Source organism: Lepisosteus oculatus, chromosome 5 (assembly GCF_040954835.1).
Source record: "Lepisosteus oculatus isolate fLepOcu1 chromosome 5, fLepOcu1.hap2, whole genome shotgun sequence".
Lineage (NCBI taxonomy): Eukaryota > Metazoa > Chordata > Actinopteri > Semionotiformes > Lepisosteidae > Lepisosteus > Lepisosteus oculatus.
Window position 1 is genome coordinate 8,687,080 of NC_090700.1, and position 25,831 is coordinate 8,712,910.

General features: G+C 37.1%; 1 protein-coding gene across 14 annotated transcripts in view; it reads right to left on the reverse strand.

The window, feature by feature from the left end:
* The window catches only part of tenm4 (teneurin transmembrane protein 4), a 427,071-nt gene that overhangs the window by 37,980 nt on the left and 363,260 nt on the right, over nt 1–25,831 (reverse strand). For 10 of the 14 annotated variants that reach the window (XM_069190054.1, XM_069190065.1, XM_069190064.1 and 7 more), the window contains 8 exons: nt 22,527–22,646; nt 20,011–20,272; nt 16,455–16,722; nt 15,827–15,970; nt 13,882–14,131; nt 12,974–12,994; nt 7,480–7,712; nt 5,489–5,643 (listed from right to left, as the gene is read on the reverse strand). In XM_069190054.1, the coding sequence (XP_069046155.1) occupies nt 5,489–5,643; nt 7,480–7,712; nt 12,974–12,994; nt 13,882–14,131; nt 15,827–15,970; nt 16,455–16,722; nt 20,011–20,272; nt 22,527–22,646 (1,453 nt within the window). The remainder of the gene's footprint in view (nt 1–5,488; nt 5,644–7,479; nt 7,713–12,973; nt 12,995–13,881; nt 14,132–15,826; nt 15,971–16,454; nt 16,723–20,010; nt 20,273–22,526; nt 22,647–25,831) is intronic. The other 4 variants (XM_069190066.1, XM_069190068.1, XM_069190059.1 and 1 more) reach the window with 1 other exon arrangement.

A 25,831-nucleotide genomic window follows, 5' to 3' on the forward strand; every position in this document is an offset into this window, starting at 1 on the left:
ATGTGGCCTCAGCTCAGACTCCTCATTTAACCCTACACAATGCAAACGCAACACACCACTCACTGCCAAACCAAACAAGACGCAAAAACATTGATGTCAGGCATGAACAAATTAACGGTGAGTTAAAGAAAAACTTAAAAAAGAGAACTAGGTTATTTTAATCACTTAAATAACCCAGCACAACTGTGATTTATCTTATGCAAGGAGTTACAGTAAATACGAGAGCATCTGTCAATCCTTGTAATAGATGATTTTTCTTTCCTTTGAGTTAGCAATTTCTAAATGGAAAAACACTGCAGGAGACAAAGTCCTTGAAAAGAAAATTGAATACCCTTATCAGAAGAAAGCATTGTATGCTTCTAGCCTCCCAAATTATTACATATTGTTCTGTGCATAATAAATCCTGCTTTTAACAAGCAGCAATAATTGGCTTTGAAACAAGTTGCAGACCCCCTTCTGCACTCTGTTTAATACCCTGAGCTTTTCCATGCCACATAGCAACCCTAGCTGCGTGATTTTAAGAGCAGTCCTTTGGCAATAGCAAAAGAAACTAATGCATACATGAGGTGTGAACTCATTAAAGAAATACTAAGTGAAAACAACTTCCTTTCTCCAAAACAATGCTAAAAATCAACATTGATTTAATTATTTTTCAAGTTTCAAATTACTATTTATTTGACAAATGGGGTTGTTTCCACTACAGTACAACGTTACACAGCAACTGAATCAGCCAAGCTAAAAGCTGTGGGAAAGGAGTCATATTAGTGTTAATTTTAAAAATTCAAAGTAGGCCAGAGCTCATCCTAGATGACGCAGCAGTAAGTTGAGAGCACGTGACTCCCCTCTAGATGGAACACTGGTCCAGTGCAGTTACTACCACCCAGCAATGCTGGTCCCTATTTATACAGGTGAGTGGACTGGACCTACTGTGGTAAAATACCTCGCCGAAGGTACAACAGCAGTGTCTGCTGCAGGGAACTTGAACCCATAACCTGTCACTCATTAGTCTTAACAGCTAAGCCACTACTTTATGTCACCGCCTTTTAAAATAACTAATAATAGTTATAATTAATGTGCTATAGATGTATGACATATCCTTACAGAATGAAAAAATCTGACAAACATATTGTAAAACTAATATATACAGTATAGCTAAAGACATGCTCAGGAGTTTATCTGCAGTACATGGCATGTTTTACACCCCTTCTGCAAAAAGAACTGAACACTTGTCCATGGAAACAATGTGAAGTAAGGACTGTCAATTACACGTTAAAAATATATATTTTTTACCATACAATTCAGAGCATTAAGCATTAAAAGATGCATGCCATTTCATAAAAATATCAATCCAAAAAGACACTGAAAGGAACAATATCTCCAGGTAAAGCACCATATACAGTATTGTTTATTTTAACAAAGTTAAAAAGGCAGCTAATTTGTTAAATAATTCATTAAGAACAAAAACATCCCTAAAATGCTGAATTCAGATTTGTGTGGCTTTTCAGTCTTTCGTTACAACTGCAAATGCAAAATGTGTGCTTTTGTGCTGTACTATACTGTAAATACCTACCCCGAAATGCTAATATTAACTGCCTTAGAAGACGTTTCTTTCTCAAAATCCTTTTATCTGCAGGTTAAAAACTTTAAATCTACTCAAACCACTGCTACAGCCAGTAGAAAAAAAATATTTTTAACAACCTGTCTGAAATACTGTAATCAATGACTAGTAACAGGCTTCACTACATTAATAATGTCTCTGCTTATACTGCTACTCCGCTTAATTGAAAGAAATAATCCTCAAGCAGCATATGATGAAAAGGTACATCGTCAAGTTATAATACATCTTCTTGCCAAGCAAACCTCCTTGTCGTTAGCTAAAAAGTGGTGTATTTCTGAAAACATTGTTTGCACACAGAAGTATTTTCTGTATTGAAGTCTATAATATTCTTTAACGCAGTAATGCCACTTTTTCTTTTTTTCTACTGCAGATTTTTCAACTACATCTGCATTTAATTTTGAGAAGAATCATACTTTCCATTCTATTGTGGTTGAATTTGTCTCAAGTAGCTTCCGCTGTTCACATCTCCAAATTAAACCAATGTCATTTCTATAATAAAACATATCATTATGCCTCACGTCTAATAGGAGAGAGACAGTGGAGATACCCAGTCTTTCACTGAACAGAAAAAAATAAAAACGCATTTACTTTGGGAATGACAGGGGAATTTTCAATTTCTTAAAACCCATTTCTTGTCAACACTGCCAGTTAAATATTTCATGACCTCTAGACCGGAGCAGCTCTGGGGACCTGACTGTAAGGGCTTTCTTGCCGTTGTAAATGCTGAAAAGATATTTCCCCAGCCACTGCCTCGTGTAAGACAAGGCTGGGAGCCAGAACAGGCATTGCTCCCTCTAAAAAGGTAACAGCTGTCATTTGTGCCTGGCTCACAAAATGATGCTGGAGTAAATGTGGAAAAAAAAAAGCAAGTGGCAGAAAGAGATTGGTCTGGCTTAAATCCACTATAAATGTTTTTTTTTAATTCATAAATGCTCTGCCATGTTAAGTTTTCCTTGACAATTTCTCTAAAGCACTATACACTCTACTTTGCGGACTTATATGATGAATAATGATTCTGTATATACCCTCATTAACAGTTATAACCAGGTACCAAGTAGAATATGGTAGTTTTCACTTGCCTATGATGTCCTTCATGCAACGTGAGTTAAAGTTATCTTATTTAATGTACAGGGTGGTTTCAAACGTTTTACAGTTTGAGTTTATCATTTTGCAATAAAGCGGTAATAAATAAACTAAAACAAAAGATGGAATTAAATATATATATATTTTTAAATACATAGAAAATCATATTCTGGTTTTATCTCAGAATACTGCAATACTAAGTTACTGGACTACATGGCAAGAACGTTTTGTGTCAATGGCACTTTTTGAAAGGTTAGTGAAAATACAAAGAAAAAAGGCTATTAGTATAAACCAGGGATCTCAAATCCTAGACCTTGTGACCCTACTTCCTGTTGATTTTCAATCAGGCTAAGCTCCCAAACTTAACTGAAAACTTGACTGAACCGGTAATTTCATTAATTACGTTTCTCCCCACTACTAAGAGTTGCAGATTGTTTGTTAGTTGAAAAGAGAATACAATACCTTGAACTTCCTAACAATTTAAGATCTAGAAACAAAAAAAGAGTACACATGAATCACATTATTAGTTCAATTAAGGATGTAATGAACAGCTTAAAGACAGCAAACACTTGAAGACTCTTGGGCTACCAGGAACCAGACTGAAAAGCTCTGGTATAGCTCCCTGATCTTTTAAACTGCCATCACTAATTTTCCTTGTGTTGAAAGGAAACAATAGATCTCACATTTGAAAAAAAAATGAGATTCCTGAATCTGTGCTTCACAGTTGTTTTTTAAAATACTTTATTGATTCATTTAATTTACTTGAAAATAATGACTGAAACTTACTGACAGGACTGCGGCCTCGGTAGAGAGTAAGATTCCCTTCAGAAACTGATCCCCTGAGTGCAATCACACAACACACCGGCTGTCGAGAGTGACAGTGAAATGGCCAGGGAAACAGTGCTGAAATATCATGATTTCTCTAGCCAAATAAGAAAAAATAAGAACATAAATTCACATCTGAAATGTGCCTGCTGTGCTGCTGGCTTATACTGTCAATTTTAAATGAGAAACCCAACATCTCCGGTTAGGGTATTAAAATAAGAAATATGTCCCATAAAAATGAGTGCGGCTTAACTTGCCCAGAATTTTAAAACCTCAAAATCACAGCATATTATAGCTATTGTAAAGACTCCAGCAAAACTGAGTAGTCATCCAGGCATATACATGAAATGTACTGCATGGTGATGTATTTTTAAACATTTGAGTTGTCTATATACAGTTTTCTGTAATACAAAATAAGACAAATCAATGCAAAGATGACAGCTTTCTCATGATCATGAGTTTTATTTTGGGGGGGGATAGGTATATTATTTTTGAACAGCTACACAGATGCTTTGTTTAATACTGCAAAGGTACTGTAGATCAGTGAACAACAAAGGTCTTTTAGTAGCTACCAAGCATAACCTTAAGGAATGACACTGAATCATTAACATCGCTGTATCTTTTTGGAGACAAAAATGTAACAGGCATGTAAAAGGAAAATAACCACACAATTATGGAAAATTCTTCTAGAAATGCTGTAAGCTCTTTATAAAAACCCTAAAATCCCCTCAAAATAAAAGCTAGGCATGCTCTGCTAAGATACAGAAGTACTGGAACAAGATCTCGTTTAAACTAAATGTCTTATAGTGTTTGAGGATCTTTGCCACTGTTGGTAAAAAACTGTCATTTCCAGTGGGCTATTCTCTCTTCCTCGGTTTCTCATGTCGCATAGTAGCAGTGAAAGGGATCCTGGGGGGCTGGGGGGAGCAGTAAGTGAGGACACCGAGGATGTGCAGGGGTGCTGGGGACCTTGCCTCCATTCTGCTACATCTTTTTGCAAAAATAAAACCCGTCTCCACTGGCAGCTGAGGCCCCTGCTGGACCTATTTGCCATGAGCCACAAATAACCTTGTAGCGTCCAGATGCTACAAATTGTGTTTCACAGGAGGGGAGGAGCATGGCTAATAAAAAAAAAGAACACATTAAACCTTAAAGAATCCAAAATGGGACAACAGAGGCTGGTTTTGAATAAAAGCTATCATAGCGTGACACTAATTATCATTCTCCAGTCAGTCCTGTACTGTACATATTCAAATGAGTGACTGTTCTAATAAGGTAACAAACCTTTATTACTTCTGCTGCTGCTGTTACTTCTATCTCCATCACCACCACTGCTGCTGATATTATTATTATTATTTTGGAGCAATGTAGCTGAGCTTAAGTATTTGAAAGAGCAGAAATGAAAATCTGTAGATTCTTCCTGAACCTGAGCTGATTTCACATAGTAAAGTACTGGCCGGCCTACAGAAAAAAATTCTGAGAAGCAGACATTAATGTTAATTCAGAGTAAAACAGAAGAGAGCTGCAGTACACCCTGAAGTCCAAGTTCAGGCAAGTTACAGCATTGCTAAAACCCATAAACGATTTAATCCACCAATGAGCTGCTTGGAGTGCCCTTGCCTGGGTCACAAGCTGTCATTATGTCTGGCCTGCTGATGAAAAGTGACCAGTGAAATAACAAGAACATTTGGGGACTGATGTCCTCAGCCCTGGAGCTCTGACCAAATGTTGGTCCACATCGCAGTAGAGCATTATCACCACTGACAGTGAAACACAAATAGCTCAAGCAATTCACAGCTGCAGTGCTGTGAGGGGAAGCATTATTGTCAGGGCTTAACAGCTACTACCTTGGTAAACTACAAGTCATTCAACTTATGGTGAGAAGTGCTTTCGGATGCTTCAGCGAATTAAACAGTTCTGTCTGAGTTTAGTCTATTATTACAGGACCATGTAGAGTTGTACCTGCGAGATATCCATAACGGAATCACAGCTGAGCGGCCTGGCAGAAGTCAAGTCATTCGAGCCCAGGAGCGTTGAGATTATTCCGTTCTGATCAATTCTGCGGATCATGGTGCCGTCCACAAAGTAGATCAGGCCAAACTTGTCAACAGTGATACCTGATTAGAAAGACAGAAGGAGTCTGAGATGAGATAGATCCAATTGAACACAGTTCTTTTTTCCCTTGATTTTCTTCTTTTTTTACTCAGCTGTGGCCATCGAACAGCAACAGCCGAGAATAGGAAACTTTAATCTTCTTCTCAGGATATCACAAGATGTAAGTCGGCATAAACTAAAACCTTTCTTTAGCCATGATGCATCTAGACCTGAATCCTGAGGTAAATGCTAATTCAAAAATACAAATATTTCAGTATTTTAAAAGAACTTTTGGGAATGCTAACAACATTATCCATGTTTTTAATATTTAGTGAACGCTTTTCACAAACTCTGCTGTAACAGTTCAAAAAACAACACTATTCTGTGACGGTAATAAAGGCAGTCCAAAGTTTGAAAATGTAACAAAAACATCTGTTTTAAATCTAAATCTATTTCCTAAAACACTATAGAAGTACTGTAGTTTGAAACTGCATGACACTATTTCATGAGAATTCTGGAGTAGATCGGTTAAGTATTCAGGCCCAATATTCTGTAATATTCTTTATTCTGTAAATAGGTCACTCTTACATACTGAACGTGTTGACCAATAATCTGTATGTACTCTGAGGCCTTTAAAAACCACTATAGCACAGTGAAAACCTTTAGTTATTCCTTTATGAGTTTTAAGATCCAATGTTGGGGAACTAGACACAAATAGGGCTGAGAGGGAAAATATCATTAGCAGTGCGAAAATTGAACTGCATTGATCTGGCCTCCTGCAACTCTCCTCCCAATACAATCACAGTGCGCTTGATCAGATAACACCTCTCAAGTCTAAACAAAGAACCTGAGAGAACGGACAGTTACCATTTATTAAAAGTCCACTTGTAACATTTTCACTTACAGTCTATGATTCTAATTGACCGACTGGTGTGATTCTGTTTTGTCAATGTTAATTTAAAAAATATATTTTTAGCTTCACTAACATCATAATATATATATTTAACCTAAAACATCGAAATAGTGTATTAAGAGATAATACATTTTTCCCTGGTTTTCTCTTCTGAAAGTCTGAGATTGTTTTGTTAAATCTAATTATTCACTACTTCTTAATTCAACACAGGTCAAAACAGTGGCCTGGTTTACAATGTCAAACAACTCTTCAGGTCTCCCAAAACTCTAAAATAGCAAATAGGTTTTATTGTCTCTATAGAACAAGAATGCTTTAAATAGAAAACATCAATGGAGACAACAATAACAAAACATCTTAAATGATTTTTAATTTTTAAACTTCCATTTTACTTACACAACAATGATGATATTTTTCACTATCCATAAAAAAAACAGTAGGATGTACATTTAAATCTGAATCTAATACACTTTGCAAGAGGACGGAACAACAATTTGGGTTAGAAATAGCACAAAGGATATTAGGAACCTAAGAGTGGGGAAAAGCAGGATGACAAAGAAAAAAACAATGTCTTGGCTGAAGATTACCTCTGTTAGTTATGGTATTTAACATTTTCTAGGGCTGCAAAAGCTTACAAAATTAACCTCTATAAATGCACAATGCATAAAATCTAAAATTATATTCTGCTTTTATCTAAGAAAATCGGGGTCCTTGGTTTAAAAGCCTAGGTGTTTAAACCTTCGGAGAAAGCAAAGAAGATGAAAGCACCTTGCTTAGTTGAATACTGTGTCCTCTGAATTTAGCAGTGTATACAAAAATGAAGTATTTTCTTCCTGATATACTGTATTTAAACTGTTACATGCTGTTCTCATGTACCACACAACCTTTTTATTGCCAGCTTTCACACTGAGCCAGCGCGTCAACCTTAGTCAACTGAAGCCAGTCTCACCTCTTGGGTTGGTCAGGGTGGCATCCACAGCTTTCCCTCCATCACCACAGCGAGTCTCATCAAACGGAAGGCACTGGTCTCCGGTGCCAGCCACTAGCTCCAGATTCTTGGCCACATCTTTTACCACATTCAACGACTTCACCTTGAACACCTTCCTACTGTTGGTGTCAGACAGGTACACTGTACCTGAGACGGGACTGGTTGCCAAGTAGTACTTGTGTGCAGGACTGTTGCTAAACAGGTAGACAAAAAATGAATTATTATTAGTGAAATCAGAGATATTTACTAGCAACCAGAGTAGATCTTTGTTGTTAGCATAAAATCACATAAAAGATGGATTTATCCCATCAAGAATACTTTTGATCAGAAAACACCTGAAACTGACAAATAATTGCAATGAAAATGCAGAGTTAGTAAATAAATTGGTATCTATGGAAAAGTGACGGTATTTGGAAAACTCCTCACTTATAGAATTACTTTTCTAAATATCATTACTCTAGAAAAAACATTTGCTCTGCTATGATATACTGGTCTCACATATAGGTGGAATTTATCATAAATAATCCATGTAAGTAAATACACTAACAACTAACAAAAATGTACATATTGTACAGTAAACTTCAAAACCTAGGTTTTCAGTGACATGAGTTAAATACAATCAAACTCTTGCAGGACTTTTGAAACACTGTTGTCTCTGACAGCTATGATAAAATGAAGTTTCCAAGGAGTCTGCACTTCTGAAATGAAATTAGCTCAGAAATAGCTGTGGGATCATGCTGTCAGTTGTAGGAAGCCCACTAGGGGTCTTTGAGCACAGGTAACAAACACTCTTTTCTCATCTGAATGTAAAACCATCAACCATTACACAAACAGTCCAAGCTGGTATCAAAATATAATGCTGTCAATTTAACTTGACAAATTCTGACACAGTAGCTCTTCTGTATTTCCATAAAGAGGCAGCATAAAGTCTTCTATTACTCACAAAAATTGAAATCAGCCACCTGCTGAAATATCACGTACCAATACTGGCTCATTGCATACCTTCAAAAATGTTTTTCAGAAATGATCTGCTATCCACATTGTGTATTCAAAGCAGAAGCAATCATAACAATTGGTGCACTGAACTTTCTGCATTATTTCAGATGCTGGTCTACAATGAATACAACTGATTTAGTGTACAATTTATTTTTATTTGGACAAAAGGGCAACATTAAAGGAATGGAATAGTGAAGTTTTGAAGAGCTCGCAGTCAATAATCACAGCTTCCTCCTGCGACAGCTAGCAGTCTGCTTTACTCTCAAGCAAATTTCAAGGAGAATGAAGCTTTTGTTGTAAAACTTGAAATACCTTTGAGGAATCCAGAAAAAATTAAGAAAACTGAACCATTGGCTTTGACAGCTTTGAAACGTATAGCCCAGGAAAAAGCAAAACTACTTCTAAATCGCGGCGAGTGGTATTATGATGTAGTGGCACTTTTAAGATGACTTCAATCATTAGGGTTTGAGATATCACTTCAGTGCATTTCTGCCAAATATGATTATCATTATCGAACTACTTGGCAGGAATACATCACATTTCAAACTCTGTAAAAACTTTGAATTTCTGCAAAGCTGTCAAGTTCTGTCCTGCAGGGCACTCCTGTGTCAAATCTTATAACCATGCACAAGTTAAAGGAAAGAAGACCAGTAGGCCTAGATAATGTTTTGCTTGTTTATTAAATTGAATGACAAGTGACCTTCTGCTGGTTCTAGGGACAACACACTCTAGGTATCTTAGGTGTGTAACATGCAAAGAAAAAAAAAAATACAGCATTTTTTCCAAGGTATCATATCCCAGATTTGTCTTCCATTTTTATGCCTAAAACTTTTCTGATGGCTGCATGCTGTGTTTCAATGTTTAACCTGTGTTTGCATATTATTGACTTGAAAATGACAGACTGCATTTAGTGTCACACTGAATTTTCATTCTTAGAGGGGCTTCAGCTGTCAAGAAAAAAACAACCTCCTCAAACCACATCAGGACTGTTTGCAGCAAGCCAGCTCTGTGTAAATATAAATCTAACTGATGGCATTTTGCTGCAAGGAGACTTTGCTCTGTGTTGGGATATTACAGATGTTTCAGGAATTCCGGTCTAGGAGAAAGGTGCATAAAGTGCCATCTTTTGAGTTCTCTGTTTCCATTTCCACCTATTTTCCAGCAAAGTTTGTTTTTGCTTTTAAAGGATTGACCATTAAATGCATGACACCACTCCCGATAGGGTACTGAAAGATACCACCCGATTATGCTCTAAACCGTATTCAGTGTTGCTGAAAAACACTCTGACCTTCAGCAGTCGCTGTGAACTCCATCTATATTCTTACACTGACAACATCTGGTTTCTGGAAGATAATTTAATTTAGCTGCATGCAGCAAGGCACTGAAATGGGCTTGCTGTTAGAGGAAAAAGACACCATGTTGGGAAGAACTGTTCTATATCATCTCACTTCTGCAGATTCATTTCAAGGCACAGGAAAATAAACTATATGGGCTACACCTGAAAATCCTATTTGCACTTCAGCAAGGTTTTCTTAATTCAAAAGGGAGTCATGCTTAGATTAGATTTAGATTAGATTTTATTCTTTTCCTTTTAGAAAATTACATTCATTAATATCTCCCTTATCTTTCTTAAAAGGATGTTATATTAATAAGTGGTATTAACAGTAGTATGAATAAAAGGCATAACAAATACATGTTAAAAATGTAAACTTTTACTACCATTGAGAAAGTTGGCAAATCTGCTTCCAGATAAAATCTTGTACTAGCTAGACTGTAAATTGCTCTAGGGCTAGTATTTAAAAATGATCCAGATTCTGTAATACTATATTTTGTGGTTGATATTTCTTAAATGTCATGGCTGGATCTCGTTTATCTAGAATGCAAACAATAATGATTAGAAAACCCATTTCTTTGCAAATGGAAATCTTATTCTCTCACAATACAACCCATGAAACACAGAAACAACAATAGAAAATGTCCTATAGGTATTAGCCTATGTGAATTAATGTGACAATTTTCATTCAAGGTCAAGCTATGCAAATTAAGAAATTTAATTGTAGAAATTAAATTGCCAAAGCTAAGTTACAGAACATTTGACAGACTTTTTAGAACCTTTGCTAACTACTTGGAAAATCAGATTGTCTTAAATATGCAATAAGCAGGCATATTTATCATTTAAGCATCAGTTTTGCATGCTTAACATTCTCTTCTGCAACATGGGTTTCAATGTGTGCGCATTCGGACTGTGAACTAATGTCATATACTGAATGTTCCTTTCATCTGCTGTTTACTTTGGACCAATTCAAACTTATACCTTTATATAATAATAATAATAATAATAATAATAATAATAATAGTAATAATAATAATAATAATAATAATAATAATAATAATACCATCTTTAAAACCTGAAAAAAATGACTGCAGCATTTGATCATGATTGTGCATCCTATTGTACTACTACAAGGTAATCTGGATCAAAAGAAGAAAATGATTGCACTCCAGTGTTTAAAAAACAATTTCAAAATATAATCCTGATCAAACAATCTGATTAAATCTTCTTAGAGACAGTGCCTAGATTATTAACCAAAAATAATTCTCAATTTATTCTGTAGATGTGTTTTTTTTCTTTAGATGGGCTTTTAGCTAAAATATAATTGCAGACTATTTTATTTCTTAAAAATTAAGGTTGACAATTTTGTCATCATTGTTTTTTTAATTTTCAATTATTTGAACATGGATTTAAAAATGTTAATCATAGAACAAGTAAAGGTTAATTAAGGTAAAAAGTAGAAAGAAAACTTTTATTAATTTTGTTTTTCAGCAATTAGTAAATTATTCACTTGTTCCTTTGCAGCCTGACACCCTGACGGAGCTCCCCAATCAAAATGTTTTGTTTTATATTGACAAAATCTTTGCATTGAATTTTGCTTATTTTAAGAGTTTTATCCCACACCAGCTTATGTTGTTTTTGAGGTTTCATTATTTTCTTATAGATTTTTTACACTATAAACATAAGGTACAGATTGAGACAGCAAAGACATATTGATTTATTTAGCAAGGGTGAGGAGATGGGAGACAGAGCAGAAGACAGGGATCTCCCAGTTGTCTGTGTGTCACCCAAGTCATCGTGAGGAATTCAGAACGCATGGCATACAGTATATTGTCTTGAAAGCACCATCAAGTTGTCTGCTGCTGGTCACATGTTAAAGTGAGAACTAATTCATTCTAAATTAAGAAGCTCTATAAATTCCTGAGGTGTGTTAACACACAAATTAAGTACTACCTGTATTTTGGCTCCATAAAGTGACAAAATGCGTAATACAATTTAATATTATTGGATGGTAAATCACCCAGCTAAATAGCTTTTATATAAAAAAATCAATGCATCCTTTCTTGCAACATCTTGTTTAAACTCTACACTCAGTATTTATTCTTCTGCTCACTTTGTCAATGCTATCATCTTTTCCTTTCAATTAATCTGCATCAGAGATCCTGAAACTGCTTTTTTTCAGTCTGGTCTCAGACACCATTTAAAATGCTATTCTATATTTAATTATCTCTTGGAAATTAAGATGCTTTTTCCATACCTCCTTTCTTTAATAGTATGCCTACCATGATAACTACAGAAACTATCAAAGAATAAATGAAAAGACAGTTTTCACCTTCAAAATACAGACATTGCTTGCATTCACTACTGTATTCTCAAAGCAAAGCTTTTTAGTTCATATTGATATGATTACCACATAGATGGATGCTGTATGTACAATTTATGACCTACAGTTTTCAATTACACTCCGAATAATTCAATAAAATATTTTAGTACATACTGCATTCATAATCACATTACCTAAGTAAATAATATCAGCATGAATTAAAGCATTCCGCATAGGAAGCACAGGAGAGAGTGCAAACTGTAGCCTTGCATTATTTCCCTCATTAGTTACTGCTCAGAAAGTCCTTTACAGCAGGAGAGCGTATTATACAAGGTAAGCCAGGGAAAAATATCAAGACCAAGTACAGAACTTCCACACAGCCTTGGATTATTTAAATAAAATCCTTGTACAAACTTAAAGCACAGCAAAACTGAATTCATTTTAAGTAATTTGCTAGCGTATTTTTGTTGTAATTTTTACATTTGGAAAGCTACACTGTTTCTTTGCATGATATGTTTTACAGGACAGCAGAGTAATATGGCAACCATGCACAGATGAGATAATCATCTCATAACCAACAAATTAAAAAGGGGAAAGTTTTACAAATACATTTTTCAGCCTTTGTATTTGGTTTTCAATAACAAAGAAGGATATTAGCTAGGCCAAATACTCTTTATTAGATATATGTCTGCCCAAATTAACTCAAGTACTTACATAAGTTCATCACGAACATCAGTTTATACCTACTGTATACACAATAGTTTTTAAGAGATGAAAAATCATGTCTATTATCATTGCCTTACCTATGCCTGAAATCTTTATTTCTGACACAATACCCATAGAGCAGCAGAAAAAGGGAAAAAGAAAGAAGATGTTAGTAGGAAAATGGATATTACCATTTATAAAATAATGAAATCATGGTGAAGCTCCTGTACTGTAATGCATTACTTTATGATATTGGTTCTAGGAATGAAAATTCTTAAACACATACATGATATATTAGTATACTGCAACTATACTGTATATAAAGTAGACTATTTCAGTATTCATTATTCTTATACAGTACATAGCACATTTTAATTGTAATATTAGTCAATGTACACCACACCCACCACAATGATTACCCTGACTATCCTGCTCACCAGAGTTCATATACACCAAAATGAAAGGAAAGATTCATGATCCTCCATCTCTATGTTAGTTTGTTTCTAAAACTGGCCACATTTTAAGTTTCTTTTTTATTAGATATCATTCCACACTATGTGATCCTCCCCACCCTTCATTTCAGCCTCAAAGAAACCCCTAGTATTCGACAAGGGTTTATTATTCACCTATTAAATGACTGAGAAGAATCAGATTCGTCCAGTTAAACCACTGGAGCCCTTTATGCTGCTGTGAAAGAACCTTAACCTTGTGAAAGCTAAGGCAATAGCTATGGTTGTAGCTACCTGCAAGTGTCACTTCTGATTCTCTGCAAGTACAACTCGCTTCCTTAACTGAAAGAATCCCCATCAACCACCACAAGTCTGTACAATACTAGAATGAATGGGAGTCATTTTCCCATGTGAACAAATGTCTTCTGCAAGGAAGGAGAAGCTAAAGATATCATTGTCCCCACTTCGTGACCCGTGCTCAAAACCAGACATCGAATCGTTCACAGGTCTGCGTTGACAAGCTGTCTTCCGACCAACAGCTCCTCTCTTTCATTTACCTCAACTCCAGGACGCTGGTGACATTTCCTGTGGAGAAGATCCTGCGGACGTAGTTGAAGTCACCAACATAGAGGCTGCCATCCGAGCCACAGGTCAGGGCGACAGGCGCCAAGAGCTTGTTGCCATCAGCTAGCCCATTGCAGCTTGGGCAGGAAATACTGCGCCTCCTGCCATTACCCATCACACTGCCAATGACTGGGGGCTGCTGGGAGATGAACAGGTTCTCCCCATTGCCCTTGTGCAAGATACCTGATGGAAGGGGAAAATAAATGATGTGTGTGGGCAAAGCACACCAACTTGGAGAGCGGATTAACTTTGCCATGGTAGGCTGTCAGCTCCTTCCTCAGTAACGAAACTGAGATTTACTATTAAAGGAAATATACAGAAATTTCAGCTTCTAAAAAAATGAGATCGAATGCTTTCATGTTTCCTATAATATTTATTTCAGCAATATTTTTTGCATGATTGGATTTGTTCTGAGTTGTTTGCTGTAAACTCCATATAGGGTTTCTCTGTGCATGACCATTTTTTATGTCTTGAGTTTTACTTTTTTAATGTTGTGGTCTGATGCCAGGATTACAGAGAGATCCGAACCTATTAACCATGAGCTTTTAAAACTGTAAGTGAATCCATAAACCTGACGGTGACAGGAAACAGGCACAGCCTACTATAACGTCTGCTGAAAAGATTAGGAAGCGATTTTAGCACAATCTATGGACAACATTGGACAGTGACCTTTCAAACATATCTCGCAGTGCCAGTGCAGATACCTTCTCACGCAACTTCATCTAACTATGGCTGATTTACTTTGATGAAGCATTCCTGACAACTACTAGCCAAAGATTTCTACTTGACAAGAGCTGAGAGAGCTCTCTATTTGACTGGTTACTCAGCCATTCAAAGGCAATTCACCAGAAATAAGAAAATTGACCCTTCTCAACTGTCAGGAACAATGGCAATAAAATAAGGCTTCCCAGTAGAAATCACTGCCATTTACAGCAAAGGTAATGACAAAGTGCTGTCAGGATCCTGCTTTGAAGCTGTAATTGGGGAGGGGGGTTACTAGATGGCATGTCAAAAGTTATTCATTTGACTGCTACTCTAATACCTTGGATGTCTTTTTCTTGTACCAACAACAAACACATTTTCCAACTGGGCTGACAATTCTGGGTTATCAATAACAATGAATGGGTTAATTAATAAAAAGCAGAAGACAATGGATTAGCAAACAACTGTAAATATAATAAACAATTGTTTAAATTTTTCACATGATTAAATATTTAAGTCTTAGCTTTTTACTCCCATCGTAGCAATATATTATGGTCACATTGAAGTAAGAAGAAGAATCTCTGTAAGTGAATTTTAGACAATCTATGAATAATTACGCCCCAAAGGTAGACTTACAGTCTGAATGACCAGGCACTAAATTCAAAATAGATTGTGCATAATTAATTTACTATTGGTCAAACTTTTGGTTAATAATTTACAGAAAAATTAAAATACCATAAAACGGTACCACAGTGCTTCCTATGCATTTACTTTAATGTAATGTAATAGTAATAGAAAATGCATAACATTTTAAAACAACAGCAAGACAGAATATTATAATGAAATTAATAAAACTCCTCCCCATATAGGAACATTTCTTTTTTACGTGGCCATTTGAATGATTTTTAAAAAATTGATCACCAGAGCACCTTTATTTATGATACTCCAAAAAAAACAAGAAATACAATACAACATTTACAAACACAACATTTCTAAAAATTTCTAAAAATGCACACTGGCTTATGTAGTTAAAATGATGTAATGAGATACATTTAATTTAATACATCAACTATACATCATATTTTACTGTAGCTTATCATTTATTTCCTTAGCCAAAACAGCAAATGACACCAAAATAAGTGCAGGTGTGTGAACTGTAACTATTCGACAACTCACCACTTTGTATGTTGAGAGCATGGTGTTTGTCCAGTGACCATCCACCAAGGTTAGAAGCATTAGATTCATAACCCTGCAGCACAGCAGTTCTTTTCTCCCAGAGTATAAGGTCAGGACATGATTCATACTCATAACCCACAGAAACTAGGGAAAGAAATCCAATAGTATATTAACAATGCTCAAATAACCGATACAGGATATGCTACATAAACTGCTCAACTGACACACCAACATTGAAGACAAAAGCATCTCTCAACAGTTTAAAATGCTATATAATCTACCAAAGAGAAACTTTATTAAAAAACAAAATCTTAGTGACCTTTTAACGAATATGATCGCATCTACCAATTTACTGAGACAACTGATTTCTAGAGTTTTCAAACTGACTAATTTAAAATCCTGTTTGAAAAGGGGGCACTATCCTTAGTCTGAAGCCTCTGCAATTATTGCAGCATCTTTTGTTCTAAATCAGTAATTGCCTTCTGCTGCTAAGTGCTTTTATCCCTTGTTGACAATAAAATAAATTACTCTGAATCGTGTACTGTTTTTTGTATGCTCTTTTTACATTTTTGTGACACATTTGTCCCTGTCATTGTAACTGTCAATACCAAATACCAAAACCACATACCAAAAGCCTCATACAGGCCGTAGACCTTCTGACTGTAGACATCAGTTTTGTCCCAGATGAAGTAGTAGGTAATGTCGGGTCCAGCTGGGAACCACTTCCTGAAGAGTCTGCCCTCCACGGCCACCAGCAAGTGCACTTTCATAAGGTTGAAGGGAATGGTGGCATGAGTCAGGGTCACGCGCAGCACTGACTTGTACCCTGGAGTCCGGCTGCTCAGGTAGCTCAGCTTCATATTAGTGCCAGGGATGTTTACTTCCTCCCGCAGAGCCTGAGAAGAGGGGGAGAGAGGGGGGATCACAGTTTTCAAAACGTTTTTACCTTGCTTGCAAAAGAACAGAGCTCACTGCTGGGAAGTTTCTACTGCAGCCCTGTACTGGGTTAAACTTCTGCACCCTGCAGAGCTTTGTGAGGAAGTTCCAGTATCCCACTTCCAGCACAAAGAGAGTCAAATTACTGCCTTTGCTGAAATGCTTTCCTTAATAAAACATAATAAGACTCCAATGCCCCGACTTTGTGGTTTAACCTGATAGCCTGACCAATGTGACCATTGTCTCACAGCTCAAGAACATAGGCAAGTCACTTGTTCTCAATTGCCTCATTCTATCAAATTACCCTCAACTGAATATGATGTCAAGGAACTGATAAGCAGAGGAAGAGGCAGACTCCAGCCTCTACTTGTCTGGTCAGAAACAAAAGAGCAGCAGGAGAGGCCTGTAGTGTGCAGTGAAGTGCACAAGCTTCAGAAAATCGTCCAGTGTTAGTTTGTGAGATTCATAATGTAATGCACCGCGTACTCCATGAAGTAGGTCATTAATCATACAACAGAAAAAAACAAACTGCAATTAGACTGAGACAGGCATGCAGAGGACTGCAATTACCCTCATGATGAGAGTCAGAGCCTTCAAACTTTGACTCTTGACTTTGCCAGTGTTTGAGCTCAATCAGTCCACTTTATTTTGTTCAGAGCAAATTTAACATCACATTCCCTAAGAGAACTAAGAAAATGGAAAGAAGACAGAAAAACACAATTAAATCTATTTGATTGGGATTCAACATGTTTTTCTTTTCAAAGTTTGTAAAAAAAAGACCAAAGCCTACAGCTGAAAGGAGCATTTCATAATAATTAAGAATTCCTAGCATTTATGTAGCCTATTTTATATCCCAGAGCAGTGGTTCTCAAACTTTTTGGACCAAGTACCACCCCTAATCCAACCAAAGCATCCAAGTACCACCTGCAAGTCATCATCTCATAGGAACCCCAGAAATTCTCAATGACCAACATGAGTGTGCGTGCACACACACTCACACATACATATAATAAATATTATAATAATAAACTTTATTTGATATAGCGCCTTTAAAAGCGGCTTCTCAAAGTGTTTTACAGAAAAAAAAAACATTAACAACAACTAATAAAAAAGCACCATTTCAGTGAGAGGGGTGAGCCTGTTTAGCTGAGCAAAGCAGATGTGAATTAATTTTTCGAGCCTTGATACAATTCACAACAGAGTCTAACAGATATTAAATCGTCAGGCATTTTCTTGACGGCAAATGTCTCGCGGTGGATGTTGTAATGCGTACATTAATTTCTGGAGCAACCTCTCTAATTCGTGCAACTACACCGTTATGTCGGCTTGTCATTGCTTTAGCACCGTCTGTACAAACTCAGACGCATTTTATCCAGTCGAGGCCATGCTCTTGGATAAATTCATTCAGAAGCTGAAATATGTGCTCTCCTGTAGTTCCTGTTGGTAGCGGTTTACAGAACAGAAAGTCTTCATGGGACATGCCCTCAAACTCGTATCTAACGTAACTGAGCAAATTGGCCAAATCGACTACAGACTCATCTAATTGCAGTGAAAAACATCTGCTCATCTTAACGCGCTCTATCAGTGTACTTTTGATATAATCCTTCATTTCAATAATTCTATGAATGACTGTGTCTTTCAGGGGGAGGGGGGCAGCAGGTAGAGCTGTTTAACAGCCTTTTCTCTACACATAATACGCGTCAGCTCTTTTGCCAACGGTAAATAAGGTTCTTTAAAAATAGTGTAGCTTACCTGCTTTAGCAATCTGCAAGCTTGCATTTTTCTGCGTTTCCGTTATTTCCGTATTTATTTAAAGTTTTTATTTCATGCGCATGGAAGCGAAACACAGAGACGCTCGGTTTATTTTTCTCAAATTAGAACAGTTCTTAAATATTTTTCTGTTATCACGCTTTCGTGTGCTCACAAGATTACCTGCGTTCGTAGCACGTATTTCGATGCATTCCTGTGTTTACAACGTTGGCATTGTTGCAAAATCACCCACATTCTCCTTTCTCCCTATTTGCTGGAGATACAGTAGCTTTTTTTAAATACAATTGGTCACTTACAGTACGTCCGTAACACGCATTCCTATAGAGTGGTATAGAATTACAGAGTATCTCTTGTGTCCACTGAAGTATTAGTGCGCACTGTATCGTAGTACGTAGGCTGCGTATTCCACACGTATTAAAAATATTTCAAAATATGAAAACCCGTCCCGATTTTTCAGCGCACACGACACAGTTTCAGGGTCATTTGGCGTACCACCAGGCGGCACTCCAAGTACCACTGCCGGTATGCGTACCACAGTTTGAGAACCACTGTCCCAGAGGATCCCAAAACTTTACATATAAGAAAGGAACCCACTTCAAAAAACGCTGAAGTGCATTACCCACCAAGGTGACCTGTAGCAGCCATTATGCGCCAATAACCCCATTACACAGAACGGCATTGCTTTACCAATTGAATTGAGGGGATCATTAGAAAGCCCAGACTGTATAAGCACAGAGTAGAAATTAGCCAAGACGCTGGAGTTAATACCCCTGCTCAGGTGAAAACTATCAAGGGATCTCTAATGCGTTTAACATCACAGCCACAAGGTGATCCCTCCTATAGCACAGTGGTTTCCATACTAGGAGAGTGGTTTGAAAATTCTTGTCTACAGAGAAGAGGGCATTTGAGTACTTCACCAACACCACTTGCAGGAGCAACTAGTTCTTCCATGGGGATTTCCCATCCCACTACTCGGCAGGCCCAACCTTGCTTAACTTCTGTGATCTGATAAGATCAGGTTTTAATGAAGTAACACCATGGATGTTACTTAGTATTACAGATGTTACAAATGTATTTCGACCTTCTTTAATTGACACACAATTAATTTTCTCCATAACATGCCTCTGATCGTTGCATTCTAACCAAAATATGTCTTTTGAGCATAACTGGGCTGAGCAAAAGGAAAGCCATCACAGCCACCATAGAGGCTGCTGAAAGAGACTTAAGATGCCTGTGGATCAAGAGGAGTGACGTGTGGACACAAGCTGGGGCTTGACCAATCTTGGCTGGGTCACCTGGCGAGAGTGTCTGATGAAATATGAACATTCGGCTTTGTAGAAATATTTGCAAAGGAGAACAGCACTACGTTCAATACGACTCACTACGACTCACTACGACTCACTACGACTCACTACGACTCACTACGACTCACTACGACTCACTACGACTCCTGTCAAGCATGAAAAATGAACCTTTACCTGGATTTCAGGGACAATAGCACCCCTCTCTGAGCAGGATCCAGCAAAGGCAGTGAGGGCAGCAGGGGAGACAATGGGGTTGGGCCGAGCGAAACTGCTGAGGTCACAGCTGGGGATCTCGTTCTCTTCGTGTCTCATGATGATGGTGTCCATGACGAAGAAGCGTCCCCATGGCAACCACAGCGTGTGCTCCTGGGTGATGAACGGAGCACGTTCAAAACGCAGGGTGATGGCAACCCCTCCACTGCTGACCAAATCAAAACTAGAATGAAAACAAAAGTGACATTTTAGGAATCTATCATTACTGCCTGAAAATTGTGAAACATAGTCCTATTCTCTTTTTTTATGTTGCCTTTTCTGTTTGATATCACTCAAATAGAGCCACACAGAGATTAGAAGGGGGTGTGGGACTTTGGTTTCATGAAGTCTCTTCACTTTTTAGAGAAGTGATGGGATTCTTTTAGGGGGTTTTGGCTGCCTTAGGAAAAGCTTACACAATCTGCATAAGCCTTGCTGATATTAAAACAGACTATTTCGAAATGATAATTCATAGGTCTTTCACAAAGTATACCAAAAAACAGTGCATTATAAAATACTGTATATCGAAAAGTCTATAAATTAACTTTGAACAACAATAGGTATATAACAGACCTATACTTAAATTATCCTTTTTTCAAAAGAGCTCCCAAATCATATTAGGACAAGCTTTATCTACCTAAACAATAAAATGCTTTTCAACTCATTCATGGGAGAAAATGGTATCTACAAAAAAACCTCTCAAATTGCTGTACTTTTCTTTGACAGCTGGTGCACTGGCACAGCAACCATTAGCTCTGAAAGGCCTGTAATGTAATTACACTCCTCTGTGATGAGAAACTGCTTGTGAAGAATTTGTCCCCCTCACTCCTAAGAGTTGCAGACATGTTTCACGGTGACTCATTTACCTGCAATACCTCAAATGGTTCAACAACTAAAGAAGTGCACCTGTTCCATGCAACAGTGGTTTTTAACAAGAAATTAACATTTGGATATTTGCCATTCTGTGGAGAGCAGGCTGCCCTCTGTGTGGGACTGTGCCTATAGTATGTACTGCAGAGCTTAGAAATAAAGAGAAAAATAAGCAGGAAATCAAAAGAATTTCAACCAATCATGCTACTTCTGGAACATTTCCTATGCCCCAATATATAACGTCACACACCGGCAACATTCTCTGATTTACTGGATTGAAAAAGCCAATTCTGCCTCTTTCAAATTCTGCCCTTGCCTCTGAGCTGTTGGGTTGCAGAGGAGGCGGTAAATACTATGTCCTTGTGCTCCTCTGAAGCTCAAATGACCATGTAGATCAGCAGATGTTCTTCTGCCCCGCTGGTCTGCCCAGCCAGAGCAAATTAAAACACAGCTGGTGGGTTCAGAGAGGCTGGCTTAACAATCAATAAAAATTCACAGGTAGCTATCAATCAAAACCAGGCTTTGCAAAGGTGACAAAGACAACAAATGTAGTAATGCCACCCATGTGACAGACACTGCCAAAGGCTTAAATGATTGCTTAATATGTCGAGAAGGAAAAAAATATTTGAAAAATGCCAGTATTGTACCAACCGTTTTCTTTAAAATAAAACAAAGTATTTTTGCAGCAATAATGAGATAGGGTTTTAAAAGTTATTGACATTGTATATACATGCTGCATTATCCTTTATGTGTACTAGATTAATTTAAAATGCTGCATCACACATTTTCATTGTGCCATTCCAACATCTAAAATGTATTTTAAATGAATGAAACCTTTTACATATTCCTACTTGTCTCTGTTATTTGAAATGTCCAATAGAACCACCCATATAAAAGCGCATTTCCTTCTTAACAGCGAGAAACTAGTGAAAGGTATTTGTGGAGTGCTAAGCTGCTACTGGATGCCTGCACACAATTTACAGAAACGCCTTTTGTTCCAGCTAAAAGTTTTCAGATGACAAGGAGGCAATCTTGAAAGCTAAGCCCCTTAGACAATAAAAAACGCATCATAAAAACAATATGAGAAAGCTTTCCCATTTCTAAGTGGATGAACAGGTGCATTTCTGATTTCACGGTGCGCTGAGCCTGTTTACAGTGATTGCAGGGGGAGTTGCAGAAGACTGGGCATGTTTACAGGGGGAATAGGGAAAAAATAGCTGTGTTTACAGATATGGCGGGGAGAGAGAGAGAGAGAGAGAGAGAGAGAGAGAGAGAGAGAGAGAGAGAGCCAGCTGCAGAGATGCAGTATCTCAGGACAGGCATCACTGATACAGAAAATTGGGGTAAAAGGGCTTGGGAGGAGGGATACCAAGTGCATTGTGTTCACATTTGTAGGGAGAGAGAAGGCTCTACAACAAGAGATGCAGAATTGGGAAGAAGTAATGTGTTGGTTTTTCCGTTAGGAATGTCAGGTGGGCTACTTATCTTAGTCATAAATTTGACAAAGAGCAGGAGGGTCAGGGGGCAGGGCTGCTTTGCTTACACAAGATCAGGGGGACAGTGCTTACCTGCCATCCTGTCGGCTGACAGTATATCCATACGCTGGGTTGTTTATGAAGCTTATGTTCACACCAACTAAAGGAGTACCATCAGAAGTCACCACCTGGCCTCGAATCACACAGGCATGGCTACAAAACAAAACACAAACCCGTTCAATGAAAGATGCAGCAGAATTCGATCTCAGGCAAAGGAAAGACCTGTAGATGTAAGACCCAAAGGCAGCTAGTAACTGCGATGACATGTGTTGCTTTGCTCAATTTTGAAATCATCATATTACAAAGGCTTCCAATCACAAATGAAATCACAATTTTGAAAAAGGGGAAAACAAGCTGGACGCTATCCTTGATTCTGGAAACAATTCTGACTTGTATGAATATCACAGTTTGTCCAATCTTACAGACAATTGGCAATTGTATTTCATTACTGAGAAAAGAACATCTTTTATACCACTCCTCAGGTTTCGAAAAATTGTAAGGTTCTAACTGTACAGTTCCTTCTGGTAGAAAATAATAAAGAAGTCACATGGTTGAGCAAAATAGAGTGACATTGAAACAACTGACACATACTGTGGCATTTGACTATAAGCTTAATTAAATAAATGGAATAAAATTAAAATCCATCTTAAAATCCCATTTAGTCAATTATAAAAAGGCTCTCAAGAGAAATAAGCAAGAGGCATTGGATAACAGCAACTCAACTTAATGGCAATAAGCATTACACAACTCCATTTAGCTCTGGTAAACAGCCTTCTTTGCCTGGATTTTAATTCAGCACAAGGTAATGCTTTTCCTGTCTATAAGCAAAATAGGACAATAAAAAATGTCTCCATCAGTAATGAGAGCATGTAACTCAATCTGCTCTGCTCTAAATGCAGTCACATCTCTTGTCTGTGCACTCACAATGTTGACTTATGATGGGAAAATTGGGAACAGCATGTCATGGACCAGATCAACCATCAATACAGTGGCTAATATGAGAATATAACTAACTTTCTCTTTATAACAATGCTGGTCTCTAAATTTAATAAGGCTCAATAAAGCCATCCTCACACTTACATTAATGTTTAGCAACGTTGCTGTCCTTGCATTCCATGCTGGACCTAAAAGCATTCTCACTCTGTTTGCACAATTAATCTGTAAACTTTTCCCTTTAGGAGTGAACAATTTGCTCCATTCAGGAAAACAATTAACTCTGCCTTGTAAGCAGCTGCCCTCTGTGATGTAAACTTGTCCTTACTTGAGGCAAGATCATTTTACCCACAATATTTGACTCCCCAGGAACCAAACTTATTGCTAATTTAGTCAGCATTTTTCCTTCAGGAGACCTTGGCCAAACACAATTACTTTGCAAACAAGCAAAGTGGCAGCACAAATACCCTTTGCTCTGACACCAAGATCTCTCTGTATATTTACATAAAATTATCTCCAGAGCAGACACTGGGGTTTCTTTTCCTTTTTTGCCATCTCGCCATCTTAAATGAATAATTTGTGCTTCAGGATTTAAAAAACCCCATTGTGGGCAAAAAACATTTTTCCAAATTAATAAACTGATATTATAATTGTAACTAACTGCCCAGTAACAAATTACACAGTGAAACATGGGAGCGATTCAATAATAATAAGACAAATTACGTTTACTTGTTTTTTCTTTGTAAAAGCAAATAGAAAAAGCAGGAATAAGGAATAGTGAGTATACTACAGTACTCTAGAGAAAGTTCCATTAGGCTGGGATTGATATTACAATCTCATCATAATACAATGACAACAACACACTTTACCTATGCAAAAACACAGTATTTTTATCTTAAAACAAATGACCTGAGGCCAAACAAAATCATTTGCTTTCTTCTTTCATTATTAATAAACTGGTAAATGTTAAATTTGGAGAGTTAAATAATTATCTTTGTGAAAAGAGCATGCTATCCTCTACATGGGAGTGAGATGTAGCAGATTTCAATAATTCACTAGAAACTCATATCATTTATAAAAACTTAAGAAACCAGCCAGAAATAGCATTACCATTCTAAGTTTTGAGGGTATCCTCAGAGCTTCTCAACTTCTCAATTTCAACAGTTATTACAAGTGGAATTTGATTGAAACATGTTTTACATACTATTTAACCTTTATTTTGTAAGCATTATACTTTGTACTGAAACAAGAGAAATGCACTGCATCTGACTGATAAGACAGATTAGACTGGTAACAAAACTAATTTGTTGAGAGGTACAAAATCACAACACTTTCTCGATTTTGTATTAATGTATAAGCCTGCGTCTTACCTTGAAAAGAGGAATTTGTTGGAATTAGTTTTAGTTTATTCGCTTAGTTTATGCAGTGATATAGTTTATTGTATATACACAGAAATATCCCTACAGGTACAATGGTATCTGCCATGCAACACTAAACTGCTGTTTAAAAAGGGAATTATCTGTGTGATGGTGTTAGAGGTTGTTGCACTGAAAACTAGATGCTGTTTGTTTAAAAATTTAGAAAATTTAGACTATTTAGAAATCAAAATAAACCTATGAATTCACATTTTACATAGCTAACTTTCTTGGACACAGTAAGTGAACTGGAATTAGTCATTTAGAGGGCATCATGTATAAACCTAATGTTTTTGGTAGCCTTTTGTGGATTATTTTACCCTTACAGGAACTCCTTACACCATCATTTTCTTCACTTAAAATTCCTCTACAGCCCACTCAAGTTTTAATTAATAAATTGATACTTACAAACCCTTTAATAAGCAGATATTTGAGTATGCGGTAAGTTACGCCTACATCCCTGCTGCATCCCTTAACGAGGACTAACACATTTCTGATACAATAACGTACAACTGTGTCCCACTCACAGTCGAATTCATAGGTGCAGGACCTTTCACTAGTTGTTGAACAAGTGTTTTACCTTCAACATCGGTATGATACAGAGGTTAGAGAATGGCCTCCTTCGTATAGTTTCATAATATCCAATATCTTTTCTAGAGTAATTTCTAGAATATCTAGAAGTCATGTTTTCACAGCATGAGCACCTTTATAATCTTTCAAATGTTTATCAGCCAGAAGCCTTTCCTAAAAGAATCCCTTCGTTTATGCTACGTAAACCTCTAACAGGAATTTCCACATCTCAAAAATAATTGGGACTTTTTATGTAAAGCTGGATTTGTGAAGCAGAGTGTTGCTCTACCCAGGGACCGTCTGTATACATGTAGGATCTAGAAGAATGATAAAAATCTGTGGGAGGCCTTAAATCCCCAGGACGAAGCCAAACAGCCAAATTATATGAAATTTCGCAGTTTACACAGAAAAAAGTGAAAC